The sequence below is a fragment of the Brassica napus genome, chromosome C1 (genome assembly GCF_020379485.1).
Source record: "Brassica napus cultivar Da-Ae chromosome C1, Da-Ae, whole genome shotgun sequence".
Lineage (NCBI taxonomy): Eukaryota > Viridiplantae > Streptophyta > Magnoliopsida > Brassicales > Brassicaceae > Brassica > Brassica napus.
This window is the reverse complement of record NC_063444.1, coordinates 46,620,449-46,632,689: the sequence shown is the minus strand read 5'-3', so window position 1 is coordinate 46,632,689 and position 12,241 is coordinate 46,620,449. Positions and strand designations below refer to the sequence as shown.

General features: G+C 34.4%; 2 protein-coding genes across 3 annotated transcripts; both read right to left on the bottom strand.

Annotated features, from left to right (window-relative positions):
- Positions 1 to 681: 681 nt before the first annotated feature.
- Positions 682 to 4,387, bottom strand: LOC106377435 (YTH domain-containing protein ECT2). Its single transcript, XM_013817672.3, has 9 exons — positions 4,046 to 4,387; positions 3,671 to 3,744; positions 3,432 to 3,576; positions 3,257 to 3,333; positions 2,645 to 3,181; positions 1,975 to 2,562; positions 1,686 to 1,898; positions 1,442 to 1,588; positions 682 to 1,348 (listed from the first exon to the last, which is right to left on the bottom strand). Exons 1-9 carry the CDS (start codon positions 4,074 to 4,076, stop codon positions 1,202 to 1,204), a joined length of 1,959 nt encoding a protein of 652 aa, XP_013673126.1. The 5' UTR covers positions 4,077 to 4,387; the 3' UTR covers positions 682 to 1,201.
- Positions 4,388 to 6,796: 2,409 nt separating this feature from the next.
- Positions 6,797 to 8,079, bottom strand: BNAC01G37610D. 2 transcript variants are annotated; one of them, XM_013817673.3, is made up of 2 exons: positions 7,252 to 8,079; positions 6,797 to 7,166 (listed from the first exon to the last, which is right to left on the bottom strand). In XM_013817673.3, exons 1-2 carry the CDS (start codon positions 7,631 to 7,633, stop codon positions 7,072 to 7,074), a joined length of 477 nt encoding a protein of 158 aa, XP_013673127.1. In that variant the 5' UTR covers positions 7,634 to 8,079; the 3' UTR covers positions 6,797 to 7,071. The 2 variants fall into 2 exon arrangements, with proteins under 2 accessions (XP_013673127.1, XP_013673128.1); XM_013817674.3 differs by having other exon boundaries at positions 7,236 to 8,072.
- Between the last annotated feature and the right edge of the window lie 4,162 nt (positions 8,080 to 12,241).

Below are 12,241 nucleotides of genomic sequence, written 5' to 3'. Positions count from 1 at the left end.
TGCATCTGTTAACATGAATTTTTAGTGTTCATTTTTTTTATGATAACCGGTTCTGTGTTGGTCTAGCAATATCCTTGATTTGATTTAGTAAAGATCGACTAGAAGAGTTTGGGCAAAATATCATCATCTTTCTTAGTAAATGGTTGATGCTTCGATATCTACTTGCTTTCATCTAAAAGCATCTCCAATATATTGAAGTTTCTCAATTTGAAATTCTCAACTCAGATGTAAGAGCATGCGCACTGGTTAAATTATATGAGTCTCTCATAATTAAAATTAAAGATAATAAATAGATAATAAATGCAAAAGAAAAAGAAAAGTATGAATCGATTGTTTATAAGTCTCTTGAGAAGAAATTTTTCTCCATGTGTCAGTCTCTAAATGTTTTAATTATTCAAAAAATTAAAAGATATAATTATCATAATATTTTATCTTTGTTGAGAGACTCAACCATTATACACCACTGCTGATGCTCTAAGTATAAGCATTTGAGATACTTTAAATTGGATTTCTCATAATTTTTAGATATCCAACGCAATAGTTGTATTTTGAAAACCTTTGTTAGATACCCTGAACTAATCATTGTTTCATGTGTAAATAGTCCAGCTTAAAAGTTCACTATAGTCTGAATGCTTAAAAGTTCACTATAGTCTGAAACAAAAAAAATGCTCTTATTCCGAAAATTTTAAACTAGGAATGATTTAATTAACTTCCAAAGCAAGAAAGGTGAAAAGAGGCCAAGGCCATCAAGTCTGAGACACTAAAAAAAAAACTCAAAAGAGAGTCAAGTCTGAACCAAAACAAGAAACAGAAGAACCAAAATCTGCCTAAAATCCAAAAGAAATGAAAACAAATCCCACCCACCCTGCTGTTATGTCTTTTTCTCTAATTCTTCCCACTATTTAGTAGGTCCTATAAGCATTTTTACAGGGTAGGAGGATCAACAGAAAATGAAAAAAAAAAAAGAAACTGAAAATTGTAAAAACAGGGAAAAATGAGAAAATGAAGAGATTGAAAAAACTAGGATTTTAACTTCTAAGGGAAAAGAAACGGATCTATCTCAGGTACCAAAGCTCGTTCCCCACCATGCTTCAAAGCTCACGGCACTTGTTGTTCTCAAGAGAAAGTGTAAATAGGAATGCTCATATCTTCTGCTCTTTTGTTGCCTCTAATGCTCTAGCCGTGAGCTACATGGACTAATCTAGCAACCATTTGCCACCACACCAACTGGTTTAGCAACTGACCCATTCTCATCGACCTTGGTAACATCACCATCACCAGTAGTTTGACCAGCTGGAGCAGTTGAGGATTCCTTTTTCTCATCTGTTGCAGTCTTCTCCTCGCTTAGCTGTTGATTTAGTTCATTTAGATGTTAGACGAAACACTCAAAGTTGTAAAACTATGACCACAAAGATTTATAGAATCGTTATCTTGTTCTTGCCTGTTTCTGAGTCTGCTGCTGCTTGGCTTTCTTCTCCAAGATGGTCTTTTGCCGAACCTCATAGAAGGAAAAGTCATCCAAAATGCAAGTCTTGCTAGTATGCTCCTTGAAAATTTTCACAATCTTCAAACCTTGCTCCAACTTAACCTAAAACACGAATCACAAAAAAAGAAACTTCAACACCGGAAAAACAAAATCAAGGACATGACTTAAAAGATATAAAAACGCTTTACAGGTCTATTACCTCTTGTGTATCTCTGCTGTTGGTTACAGGCTTGTTCTCATTGTTCTCAAGGGTAATATGTTTCAGCAAGCTGTTTGGAACATCCTTCACAATATGCCACTTGAGAGGGAAAGAGCCAGTCCACTTGTCTTGCTGCCAGTACTCCACATTCGTATCAAAATCAACTGGTCCAGTCATTTCAGCAAGCCCAACAAATTGTCCACTTGCATTGACCTGGAAGACCAAAAAAGGTTAATATTGCTCAATATTATCAAACAAAGTGTAATTGATTTTAGGATTATATACACACCGAGAAAAAGAGGAAGATTGGACAGCCTCCAGGCTTCTGCTGAGCTTCCTGGTATGCTGCAGCAAGCTTCTTGTTTCCATTTGGTGTGCTAGCCCAAACATTGTACTTGATGCTCTTGTGCACATCATCCTCACTGTAGGACTTGATGACAAAGAACATAGCGTTCTCATAATCCACTGGGAAATCTTCTTTGTTGTACTGTTCTCTGTCAGGAACAATACAGGTGTTCTCCGTCTCCACAGTCTCAGCTACATCTGAGGCACCAGTCTGCTCCTTAACCTCTAAGCTTTCTTCTGAATTATCCTTCTGGTTCTTTGTGCCCTTTGCTCTAGGTCCCCTGTTGAGTTCATTCAAACCATCTCCGTTGTTCTCATTTCCATAGAAGTAACCGTTACCCCTTCCCCAGCTTCTGTATCGGTTGTCTGTTGTGTTTACCCATCCTCTTCCATTTGTTCTTGAATCATACCCGGAAGAGCCATATCTCCCCGAGCTACCATAGTTGTTGCCATATAACTTGTTTGGATAAATCCTGTTGTACAATCCCTGAGTTGTACCGTAGCCTGCCATTGATGCAGCCTGGTGCACACCCTGCATAGAGGAAACATTGATTGAAGGCCACAAAACACAATAGCGCTTTGTTTACACAAAGAAATTTAGAAAGATATCATACCGTGTAATGGGAATTTGAGCGGTAGTTTTGATTCCTCGATGAAGGCACACTTGTTGCCTTCGAATAGGAGGATGCAACTCCACTACCAGCAGCAGGCCTCTGCACATCTGAATACTTAGGGGCGTCGTAAGACGACACATTGCCATAATACGCATCATAGCTGTATCTAGGATCCTGATAACCAGCAGCAAAACCGCTTCCGGGACCACCATTACCATAGAAATTGCTCGAGGTGTTAAGTGCGGTCTGGCTATTTGGTTTCCCCGGAGCTCCTTTTGCAATACCAGCAGCAGATGCAACATTCTTGCTCTCTGCAGGTAGCGTCTTCACGCCACCAGCTTTGCTTGCAGTGACATCTCCCTGGGCAGGGGTAGCAACAGGTCCAGTGGGGAAAAAGGCAGGGTACTGGTACTGCTGAGCACCATACAACTGCCCATCTCCGCCAACCTGTGGAGCAGGGCTAGTCGCTGGCGAGTAAGGATATGCAGCGTACCCGTATCCAGGATACACAAGAGATCCATTCTCTCCATAAACTCCCTGATAAAAAACATCAAACACGTTAAGAAGAGCATAAATGAAGAGAACGAAATGACCTATTAATCACACACTTACAGCACTCATGTCCACACCCTCGAGATTAGGGTTGTAGCCTGTGAACTCGCTCCAATCTTGACCACTCGCCCCATATCCTGAAAAAATAATAAAAAAAAAAGAGAAACTTGTTAAGCATTCGTGACAAATAAGTAATGATTGTAAATCATATAGGGCTTGGGGATGAAGCTAGTACCATAGTAAAAGGGCTGCTGGTAAGCATTTGGAACATAGCAAACCGAAGGATCCGCAGCATCACTGGGAAGCAATGGCGTCAAAGATCGGTCATAGGAAGGAACTTGACCGTGTACATCCACTCCTCCATACTGGTAAACAGCAGCCTGCACAAAACAAAATCACAAAAGAACACTTCTTGTTAAAAAAAAAAAAGCTTGTAAGTGTAAATGTAAGACCACAAACAAAGCTGATGCACACCTTCTTTGGCTCAGGAATCTCTGAACCTTTTGGTTGTGAATCCAAAGTAAGCTTCTGCAACATATCCGCAGATTCTAAAAAAAAACAATGCGAGTCAAGGAAGCAATAGACCTTTGAGTTAGAAATCAACCGTTAGAATAGTGCAAATCAATCAATCAATCGATTACTTTCCCCACGCCACATGAGAGAATCGATTTTCATCAATTAGTCCGGCGAGAGGGCAGAGAAACCCTAAATCTACGGAATATAATATAAATCTGACGAAAATCGAATCGCGTCACTGAGGGAGTGAGAGAGAAAACGAAAAAAAAGAATCGAGATCCAATTTAAATTAAAAAAAAAAACAGATCGAGAAACGTAAAAGCGAAAGGATACGATCAGCAGATTGAGCGACGGTAGTAGCCATGGTGTAAGAGATTCGGCAACGGAGATTGATAGATCCTTCTCGGGATGCGACCAAAAGAGCGGGGGAAGAAGATAGATAGAAACCTAGATCGAATCTTAGGGTTTAAGGGATTTAGAAGAAGGAGAAGGTGAAGGTGAAGGTGGTGGGGGGTGGTGAGATTGGCCGCAGCCGCCAAGCAAAGGAGACGGGTTTTTCTTACGGGTGGGGGAAGAGGAGAGAAAAAAGGGTTTTTGTGTCTGTGCACCTTCGAGTGATTCAAATAGATCCACGAGCGTCCTCTCTTTTTTTTTAATATTTATTTCTTCCACTTTAAGATATTTCCTTTTTTTGTCACAAAGACAAAGACTTGACCCTCTCCGGTTCTAGTAATTGCCATGAAATTTCACATCCTATATCAATTGGTAATCTTGTAAATAGATACAAATCTTAAATATATTGGAAAATAGAGCGAAATTGGGTAAAGGTTCCCCTATAATTGTCAAGATATTATATTATGGGGACTTTTATACGTCCAGTCAAAACCTTATATACGTAAATAACTAGGGTCGGTCCGCCCTACCGGCGAGAAGTTAAAAAAATAACTATTTTAAATGAATTTACCTTAATTTTATGAAGCATTTAAAAACAAAAATTATAGATTAAAAACGATATTATAAACAAAAATAAATAAATAGAATTCGGATATCATGTTGTTATTTTTAATAAATATAATTATGCAATAATCATGCCCACAGAAATATGTTAAGGAAAAGCTTATATTATATAAGCCAAACAACATTTTGTTAGTGTGAGTAGCTTGGACTGTGTATGTTTTAATTAAAATGTGTATGGTTTTTTCCTAATGAAAGTCATACTTCAACTTCCATGTTACTCTTTAAATTGAATACGGTATATCGTTATTAAATAAGTTTAGAATTTATTAGATATGTTTTACTATTAATTTAGAAGTTATTAATACTGTGAAAACTTGTGTTATGATTTAACAATATACTTAAACTAAATGATACTATTGCATGAACGTTTTTTTATAGAATCCATGTTCGTATGTAATAAAGAGCTTATGCTGCAGATACGTGTAATTATCTTGCAAAATATATTTTTGCATTGGTCTATTAATACTTTGAAATAATGTTTACCGTACAAAGGGAATCGTTCAAAAATTTCAAATAATAGAGTGTTCGTTTATTCAAATAGCTACGTAGGAGTAATATATAATAATATGTTTGCGATATTGTACGAAAAAAGAAGTTAGGAGCACTATTTATCTTGAAATCACGGACTTTAAAAAATAAATTGATATAAATGGGTAAAGCAAATAATTATAGGGGCACTATTTATCATGAAATCATGGACCTTGAAAAATAAATTGATGTAAATAGGTAAAGCAAATAATTATTCCTAAGTTTTTTTTTTGCTAAAACATTATTCATATGTTAAATGCTCAGTATATGTATATCAAATTAGTAAATTCAATTTTGCATTCAATATATAATATTATAAATTTTATATGTGTGTTCACTAATATACTATAAACCTATTAGTTCATCTAGTTTTTGGTTTTTACGGACTATTTTACACATTAAAATAAATAAAACATTTTATTGTATTTTCGACACATGTAAATCCAATTAAAATCATTGTACTCGGTTCTGTTGATTTACATTAATTTGTCATACCGGTATGATCGGATTGAATATCAACAATATTATAAGAGTTGTTTTTATGATGTATTCATAAGACGAAGAACACAACATTATTTATTTACTAAAATTTAAAAGTATACTGCTAAAAGTATTATTTTATTTGATCTAAAACCCACATGATAATATTTTCGCATGTTTATGAGTTATACCAAATGCCTATACGATCTCGAACTCCAAATTAGTGAAACGTCGCGTTTTGGACATGGATATGTATTGGACTCGAATTAGTGACGTGTCCGCCCACGTGGACAGTCTGGGAGGAAATCAAACTCAACTTTGTATATAAAGATTTGTCAGAGAGGACGTTACCGAGTAACCGATAACATACAATTGTAGAAATAAAACATTTACCTTTTAACTCGAAGTTAATGGGCCAATTCTGAAGATTTTAAAGGCTATCACAATTGGGCCTATTTTACTAAGTTATGGATTATTATTTATTAGTGGCCTTCTAATGTCACAACAAATCAACAATGCATGCTCTCAAATTGGGCCTCTTCATGAGAGTCTCATTACTCAGAACCAACGTCCCAAGCAAGACTATGAAAAGCTCTCATTACTCAGAACCATGTCTGAATGTTTCAGGATATGGATACTGAGATAGAACAACCGGGTTTGCTCTTAAAGAGGAGTGTGGTAGATGAACATTCCTAAACGAGAGTAGCTCACCGGATTACTTTAGCTTGCAAATAAAATTTATGTGCAAGTGTAGTGACATTTGAACCAGAGAATAATGTGTTCAACCAATATACACTAGCCTTACCTGAAACATATTCAGTATTAGAGATCTAGAGAGTCTACAAAGCTTGGATTTTTTCTCAAAAACAGTATTGTGGCCAAGAGGAAGGCGGCTCTGCCTTAGGAAGGAGATGGTTTATGGATCCAGTGACAAGGGATTTCTATATGTGATAATAAGACCATAAGTTAAGCAGTTGTAGTTGAATATGGTCTAAGTTATACATTACATGATCAAGACAACCATATGCTAAAATGCTGACGAACTCGGAACAGTGCATATAACTAGATTCAACATTTGAATCTGAATGAGAAAGAGATTCACTAACTGGTCAAAGAAACAATTGTAACAGAAAGCAATTCTTTCCACAATCCTAAAACCATACCAAAATGCTGCCGTGTTATATATAGAAACTTCATATAACCTCAGACAAGCAAATGTAGATTCTACTATATGTACTACTACTTCAATGTATATGGACTCCATAGCCAAGGCCACAAAACCAACAGGGATCAACATTAATCTCCAGCAAGCTTCTTCACCTTTCACCATTGCCTTATCTCCGAGTAAAAAAAAAAACTAAACTGAGTTGATCACAGAATAACGCAAACACAGCTCTGATCTCCATCATATCTGACATCATCTTCTTCACTGCAAAGAAAAAGAGTAATCAAACAAATGCAACTGATTTAAAGATTCAATTTTTAAATCAAGACAAACCTAGACTCGAACTCACGGATCTCAGCAAGTTCTTTCCCCATCAAATCCACCCACTGTACCTTCTTCTTCTTCTTCTTCTCCCTTGGTGAATCCAAAACCGCCTTCTTCAGACTGCTTTTCAAGATCTCACCTTCTTGTTTCTTCTCCTCTACAGCACAAGCTTCTTCCTTTTCCTCTATAGCATGATCTCCATCAACACATTCTGCGGCATGTGCATCAACATAATGATCATCATCATAATCATTGTCATCAACAACCGTATTAGTGATGGAAGGAGAAGACACTTGAGGAGGCGTGTTCTCTACTTTAAGCGAGCCTGATGCCGCGTAGATGTGAGGAGAAGGCTTGCAGAAGCAGAAGAAAGAAGGGCACTGGATCTTACACAGCAAAACCCTCATCAAAACATATGTTTGGTCTTTGAAACACACCCAATCACCAATCAATTAGACAAGAAGACCTCTTTTGTCTTTTTGATAAAGTTTCAAACTTTATGTGCCCAGATTGAAAAAAACCTTAAAACAATCTTTAATTTCTGAAAACAAAAACAGAGCAAAAGGGTTTCCAAAGAAGAGTTAATAACCACAATATATAAATATCCTCTCTGAGAGAATCCAAAGAACATAAATTAAGAGTTGATCAGATGAGGAAAGAGACAAAAGAATAGCAATTGGAAAAGAATAGATTCCAGTTGATAACAATCAGCCATGGGAAAAAGCAGAGGAATTTGAAAATTTCAAACCCTTTTGTTCTTCTCACTCACTCACATCAGAAGAAGAATATAAAGTTTGTCCTCCAATTTGCTTTTTTCAAGTGCATCTAAAGGTGAAGTCTTTTTTTTTTTTAATTTTAACTTATAAACTAGTCTTCCCTTGCTAAATCTCTGTCATGGATAGTATATCGAAAAATTTATGTCTAATAAATATTCTAGAATACAAATAATAACTAACTTTTTGGTAGTTAAAAACGAATGTAAACTGTATATAACTGCATATATATTTTGTTTATATAGTTAATTTTTTCTATCATTTGTACTTTTAGATTCCTGCAAAGGTAGGCATTTATCCATGTATTTTCAATTTTTATAATCTTGATGATAAATGATTTCACAGCCGTTTCTGATTAAATATTCAACAACCTTAGTCCGATATTTCCATTATTTTTTTCAAAATATATAAGAATTAAAATTTTAATAAACCATATTTTGAATGCGATTGTGATGTGTATGTCGACACAACTTTTCGAACTCTAGCAAGGGAAAAAAAAGTCGAGTATTATTTCGTATCCATTACGAAATGAGAAATGCATTTTTACTACATATTCCATTTTATTTTATTTTTTAAGAAAAAATAGAATTTTACATTGAAGATGATTTTCTCAGGCTGCTTAGCTAACTCAAATATCAGATATTTTGTGTGCTTATATACTTTTATCAAGAGAATACATTAAGTGATAATCCGCGCCCTGCGCGGAGTAAATAGATTTCAAAATATTATCAACTTTAATTTGTAGACATAATAAAAGTTAAAATCATAGCAAGAAATATTATATGTTATAAAGTAAGAGTTAGACGAAATTTAGTATATCAATCTAAATTAAGCTGCGGAATTTTTGTTTAAAAATTGTATATTTGCTTGCATAAAATAAATTATAAATATAAAATAAAATGAAACATAAGCAATAAACTAATAAAATATAAAAGAAACAATGTCTTGAATGGTATAAAAATCGGAAACAGAGTTAAAGCTAGCCATTTGATTGCTTGAGAGAATGTTTTGATATGAGCAAAATCGAGAAGAAAAGTGTGGTGAGTTTTCTGAATTATAGAAGCCGTATATTTATACTAAAAAGGAATCGCCATGGGGTCGATCATATGGATTCAAAATAATGGCCGTAACTAAATCGAATATTACACATAACTTGCGCTCCAATCTTAGTCGAGAATTACTTTAATATTGTAAATAGTTAATGCAAACTTCCTTTTATCAATCGCAATTGAACAAATTCAAGAAAGTTCACGATTATTAATTGATTACAATAATTTGAACCTTAATCTACGTTCCTTATATACAAAAGTCAAGTCCTCACAAATCACATATTATTACCATCAATTTACCAAATTTGTAATTTAAAAATATATCAAAGTTATTAGAAGTTTCCTTTTTCCCAATCATCAATCAATTTCGCCTTGCAAATCACGTTTAAATCATGGGCAATTTGCTCCGCCATTATTTGCATTATGCAAGCTGGCGTTAAAATCTTAATTACGAAAGATCACCTAAGGTAAGTTTTTATAATTGTATACCAGAAAATCGTATTGTACCTTAGTTTTTACAATCGCAAGGCGGGGATCATCTAACAATTTAATGAAACGGGGCAAGTATATGCCATATGCATGGTTCTTCTGTTTCACTATTTTAAAACAAAGTTTTCCTCTTGATATATTTTTAAGAGAACAAATATTTTTTCGCATTTTTAAGAAAATCAATCACTTGAACACGTATTGATCATCAAATACTTTTTAGGATTTTTCAGAAAACAAATTTTGATTGATAATCGCACATTAATTTTTTCGCATCTATATTCATTTTGAATAAAAAATTAGACCATTACGTATGTCAGTAATGTTTTTGTATTGAAACAAATTAATGAAAAAACTTCAGTCAAGGTAATTAACATAATTTTAAAATCTTTGATGTAATACGTAGAACTTCGGTTAAGGTAACTAACGCAAGAAATAAATGATAAGGTTTGATGTAATACGTATCAACGTATATATGTGACAAATGTAGACAAAACTAAGGTAATTATAATGTTTTGATCAATGGCATGTTGTATAATTACTCTAGTTAACAAAGGGGTTTTAAATAGAATAAGTGAGGAAGCTTGTGGAGTTGCCACATAAGAAATGACACACTTGTAATAAACACATGAACTAAAGATTATTTATTTTTAATGCTCCTCAAATAATAAAAAAGGGATAACTATTATTTTGTTGGTTAAAATGAAAATTATTATATAATTCTCATTTTTTTTAGTTTTGATAATAACTATGTTGGTTATAATTTCTCAATAGTTTTCTGAATTCAGAATATTATTCTGATGCAAATGTGGAGAGGAAATTAGTACAAATCAGTAGATTAAAATTTTTGCTTGCAGAACATTAGATTATGCAATAAAATAATATGTATCTTGCAACTCTTAGATATATATTAATATTGGATAACTCATGCCAAACTAAATGATTAATGCTTAATGGAATAAGTCATTCCATGTGTTCAGTTCAAAAATAGTTTATATATAAGTTCTATAATTGACAAATCCAGATATGATCTAAATTATATATCTTCACGATGTCATGTAGGTCTACCAAATTTATGCAAATCACTCATATGTATATTCAAATACCCAAGTGTGTAGATGCATATAATGCATGTGCCAATATAGAGAATAATGATGCGACATTGGATGCTTCTGAGTTCTGACATTAGATCTCGAGATCAATCAAACTCAAAAGTCATTCAACTTGTCCCACACATGAGTGAGATTTACTTATTATTGTGTAGGCTCAGTCATTTTATAATTGGTTGGATACATTCCACAAGTAACCTCATCAACCTCTAAGATAGACCCTAAAAGCATTATTATCCCCAAAATAGCGAATCTTCTTATAATCCATGTTTAGACTTTATAAATATTGGCGTTAGCTTGTCATTTTCCAACAAAAATATAAAGTATATCATAGTAATTTAATTAAACAAGTAAACAACATTCGAATCAATTAATGTAGGATAATGATTAAAGTTCCTTTTGTTTTTAGCTTTGTCCCTAACCTAAACAACAGGAGATCAAAAAAAAAAAAAAACAACAACAGGAGATCATGTTTTGTCCACACAGAATCATTTAGAAAATCAGCTAAATCTAAGAGAAGAGAGGGTGAAGCTTCTTCTTCTAACGAGAAAATATAACGAGTGGTTTCTCCACTACCCTCGACACGTGTCTAATACATACATCTACATGCTTGATAAGCATCATCTATTCATCTTCTATGGAGAAGATACACATGACATTTACTGGTGTCAAGTTTATGATGATAAGAAGCTAGAGGCAACATAATGGTTCTACACTTGTGACAAAAGTTGCATCACCATCCACTGTATGATAAACTGGACGAGCGAAACACAAATAACATGATAAAACTGTTTTATTTATTTATTTTGTATGTATTATTGTCTATCTGTTTTGATTTCAAGCACTGATCAAGAATAGAATCATTTACACATGCTTCTTCCAACTTCCTCGGCTTGAGAAATAACCAAAACAATACACACGAATCCTAAAGCTACAACAATGTATTACCATTTACCACGTTGGGCATAAGTGTTACTGCTGAACTTACAGAACAGGAAACGCAATGACGTCTCTTATACTCGCAGAGTTTGTCAACAGCATTACCAGCCTGTCAATACCAAGCCCTTACGAGAAACAAAAAAAAAACAGTAAGAGTGAACTAATATAAGTACCTGAGCATACAAGTTTGGTCATGCTTTTGAACTTGCTCAAATTCACCAACGTCAATACTAATAATCAAATCGTACAGAAGAAAGAACGAATAAATATATAAGTACCATTCCAGAAGCTGGAGGCATTACTTATTCCAAGGCAGTGAGAAAGTCTTCATCATTATCTTTCTTTCAGAAGTGTCAGGTGCAGTCGCTACTCGCTTTGCGTTATGCTGCCTTAGGTGCTCTTCCAACCGCGCCTTCTACCAAAGTTTAAATCAATAGTTAATATTTTATGGTCCAGTGTACACAAAGTTAACTAGTAGATCATTTACGATGTAGAATGTTAGTCAAAAAGACACAAACATGTGGAAGAGTGCATACCTGGTCCACGGGATCAGTCAGTTCAGAGAATGCGTTTGCCATTTTACAGCCACGGATGAAGAGCTCAAATCATTCAGTCAAACCTGCATTTCTGTTACAAAAGAAACGCCATCTAAACTTAGA

Excerpts from the sequence above, each read along its gene's own strand:
- LOC106377435 (XM_013817672.3), bottom strand. The coding sequence starts at position 4,076 with ATGGCTACTACCGTCGCTCAATCTGCTGATC. Across the intron at positions 3,334-3,431 it reads CCAGCAGCCCTTTTACTATG|GATATGGGGCGAGTGGTCAA; the intron begins GTACTAGCTTCA and ends TTATTTTTTCAG. Across the intron at positions 1,349-1,441 it reads AGCAGCAGACTCAGAAACAG|CTAAGCGAGGAGAAGACTGC; the intron begins GCAAGAACAAGA and ends CTAAATCAACAG.
- BNAC01G37610D (XM_013817673.3), bottom strand. The coding sequence starts at position 7,633 with ATGAGGGTTTTGCTGTGTAAGATCCAGTGCCCTTCTTTCTTCTGCTTC. Across the intron at positions 7,167-7,251 it reads GAAAGAACTTGCTGAGATCC|TGAAGAAGATGATGTCAGAT; the intron begins GTGAGTTCGAGT and ends TTTTCTTTGCAG.